This window comes from Gracilinanus agilis, unplaced genomic scaffold, assembly GCF_016433145.1.
Source record: "Gracilinanus agilis isolate LMUSP501 unplaced genomic scaffold, AgileGrace unplaced_scaffold49329, whole genome shotgun sequence".
In the NCBI taxonomy this organism is placed as follows: domain Eukaryota; kingdom Metazoa; phylum Chordata; class Mammalia; order Didelphimorphia; family Didelphidae; genus Gracilinanus; species Gracilinanus agilis.
In genome coordinates this window covers 3671-6888 of record NW_025383943.1, presented here as the reverse complement: position 1 = coordinate 6888, position 3218 = coordinate 3671, and the positions used below count along the sequence as shown (strand labels likewise).

General features: G+C 56.9%; 1 protein-coding gene across 1 annotated transcript; it reads right to left on the bottom strand.

The window, feature by feature from the left end:
- Positions 1-18: 18 nt before the first annotated feature.
- On the bottom strand, positions 19-2968 carry LOC123255609 (cdc42-interacting protein 4-like; the record flags this gene model as incomplete). The annotated part of the gene is made up of 8 exons (XM_044684368.1): positions 19-588; positions 966-1112; positions 1306-1434; positions 1532-1636; positions 2052-2114; positions 2298-2445; positions 2545-2601; positions 2807-2968. Coding segments are annotated over 8 exons (1108 nt in total), but the record flags the coding sequence as incomplete, so codon positions are not given.
- Positions 2969-3218: the final 250 nt, after the last annotated feature.

The following is a 3218-nucleotide window of genomic DNA, read 5'->3' as shown; positions in this document are numbered from 1 at the left end:
CTCTCTCTCTCTCTCTCTCTCTCTCTCTCTCTCTCTCCCTTTCTCCAACCTCAGTAAGAGCCAGCTGCATGCACAGCAGGAAGACCCACATTAAACCTTCACACTGAGAACCCTCCTCAGCCCCCTGCCCCCGCCCTGAAGCTCCAGGCCCCAGGGGACGGGGTTCTCAATCTCAGCTGGGATGAGAGCCAAGAGGAAGATTCCAGTCCAGGACTCTGCGTTCCGGCCGGTGGCTCCCTGGGGCTTCAGGGGTGAGGGGGTGTTGGGGGGCTGACTCAATGGGCTCCACCCTCATTCATTTCTCCAGCTTGCTGGCCAGTGATACCCCCTACCCCCATCCAGGAGAAGGGGACAGAAGGGATCATGCCCACTCGCAAACAACTCAACCCCTACCTTATTCTTCTTTCCAAAGGGCCAGCGCTTGGGGCGGTTTCTGACTGGACCTCGTGGGTCAGGGCGCCCATCGGGAGGCACTCCAAGGCTGCTGTCTGATGGGGCCCGGGTCATGGGCTGGCTGAAGTCCTCAAACTCAACATCGCCAGGGCGTGTGAAGCCAGATTTGTGCAGGCCAATGAGAACCTGGGAATCCTGGAAGCAGGCAGAGAAGATAGGGGTTGAGGGAAAATGGGGCCATCTAGGCCCCCCCGATCTGGCTACTAGCTCCAGTTTCTTCTCACAGAAGATGACTGCAGAAAGGGCTCCCCTTGGGGCTGGAGGATGTTGAGCTGGAGGTGACCTTAGGGATCATGTAAGCCCATCAGTCTGATTTTAGAAATGGGGAACCTGAAGCCCAGGGAGAAGAGGGAGCTGGCCCAGGGTCACCCAGCGGGTCAGAAGTAGAGAAGGACTCAGCTCCAGCTCTCCTGCCCTGCCCTCCCTAGCCGGTACTGCCTTCCCCCCTACCATCCCTTATACTGGGGCTTCCTTTCTTCCCACTCCCAACACCCCTGGGGCCCAGCACCCACATTCTTGGGGTCCACAGCAGCAGCAGCCACCTTCATGCCCTCCAGGCATTTACCAATGATAGGCATGACCTGGAGCTCCGTCTCTGACAGAAGCCCATAGCTAGCACCGAGCCGGGCCGTCCGCCGCTCATCCATGTCCTGTAGCTTCTGGGGAGGCACAGGGAATGCAAGGGGAAGGGGCTGAGAGGTGAGAAGACCAGAGATGCTTGGGGCTTGGAGGAGGAGGGTCTTAGGGAATCTGGGGAAATAGAAGGGTCTCGAGAGGCTCTGGGGCATCGCATGTCAAAGAAAGGGGATGAGCCAAAGGGACCTGGGGCCACTGGAGGGATGGGCAGCTCACATCAAAGATCTGGGGCATCTCAGTAAAGTAGAAGTGGGCCTGGTCTCGGTTGAAGCGCTGTAGCTGGGCAGCATATTCGTTCTTGCTCTCCTCAGCCATATGGCTGCGCACGTGGGCCTGCTGCTTTGCCTGGGGTAGGTCAGTTAGGTCAGAGCCCAGGTCGGGGCTCTCCTCAGCCCCCCCTCACTCCCATATTCCCACAGGGCTGCTTCCACATTCCTCCCACCTTCTCCACATCCGCCTTGGTGGCATTGATATCCTGGTCCAGCCGCTCAGCTGTCTGAGCTGCCTTCTCCGCCTCCCGACAGTCTCGTTCGAACTTCCGTTTGCTCTGAGGAAGGTGACAATGATAATGAAGCCACCTAAGGGCCAGCTCTCAGCCTCACATCCCCTGGCTGCAGCTTCACCACACCACAGGGTCAGAGAAAAGAAAGGAAATGGAGGCGAACCTTTCTTTTCCCATTTTACAGAGGGGAAAATTGAGTCCCAGTGACGTGAAAGGATTTATTTCCTCATGGCCAAACAAGAGAGCGAGTAAAGAGAGCTGGGACAAAAAACCCCGCTAAGCCTGGTTTTTCTAACTGAATATTGCTGGGATTTATGTGGCGGTGTTAAAAGTGGTCTAAGCCCCCCAAAATAGGACCTGCTCCCTGTTCCTGGCACTGCTAGCCCATAGGCTGAGAACTCTGCAGCTCAATTCAACCCTTTGCTCTCTGTCCTTCTCTTTTTCTTCCTTTAGTACTCACATTCTCCAGCTGCTTGAGGCCGTTCTCCAGCTGCTGCTGTGCGCGCCGACCCTCTTGGAAATGCTGCAGGATTGGGGGGTAGTGCTTAGAAATGAGGGTCCCAGCTGTCTGGGAGAAACTGAGGCAGGAAGAGCTAGGGCACAAGCTGATTCAGCGTCTTGGCCAAGAGAAATGGGGGCAGGGGGCCTTACTGGGGTGGGGGGTGGGGAAATGAGAAGGAAGGCCCAGGTTTGGGGGAGTCCTCACCATCTTGCGTTCCTGCTTTATGTCTTGTGAATACTTGGCCAGCTCCAGACACACCTGCACGGTCAGGTTCTCAGCCACCAGCTCCCGCTGGCCGGCGAAGTCATTGAGCTCTTGCAAAACCTGCATAAAGGACTGCTGCTGGCTGAACCTGGGGTGGGCACAGGGATGGAGTTGGGGGGATCGAGCCCTTAGCAAGAGAGCAGAAGCAGACCAAGTCCCACACCCCAGCCATATTCCCCCTTCTCACTTGGATTCAGGGTCATCCTTTGTCGATCTCTTGGGCAGGTATTTTTTCACTAGGCTCCTGTCAGGGACATGGGAAGGAGAGAAAGGAAGAGAAGGACCTTGAAGATCTGCTCGTCCCCCCAAACAAGGATCCCAGGGAGGCCGGTCCCACAGTCCCTGCCAGCATCTGAGGTCTGACACCCCCCCATGGCCTTCCCCCCAGAGTGAGCCTCCCATCACCTCCCTCCTCTGAGCCTGGCAGCGCCCTGCAGAGGGGAACCCACCTGAGCTGCTTGGCATAGCTCTGTTCCACTTCTGTCCGTTCCTTCACAAACTTCACATACTTGTCTAACAGGTCCAGGCCCCATTGTGTATGGCGTTCAATCACCTCAAACTGGTCCTGAAGGAGAGCAGGAAATGTGGGGAGAGAAAGGGAAGGGAGGGGGCTTTAGGCAAGCCTCTTCCCTTCTTGGGTCTCCGTTTCCTTCTCTGGAAAAGGAGGAATCTCATATCCCTTCCAGCTGCAGACTTCTCCAAGCCTATGACCTCAGAGAGGCACGGGGAGACCAGGCTCCCAGCTCCAATCCTCTCTCCACCCCCTGCCCCCTCCATGAGTGTAGCTGTCAAAAGCCCCACCCCGGACAGACTGGACTGGGAGTGGCCAGGAAAACAGTCCTAACCCTTCTGGAGGAGGGG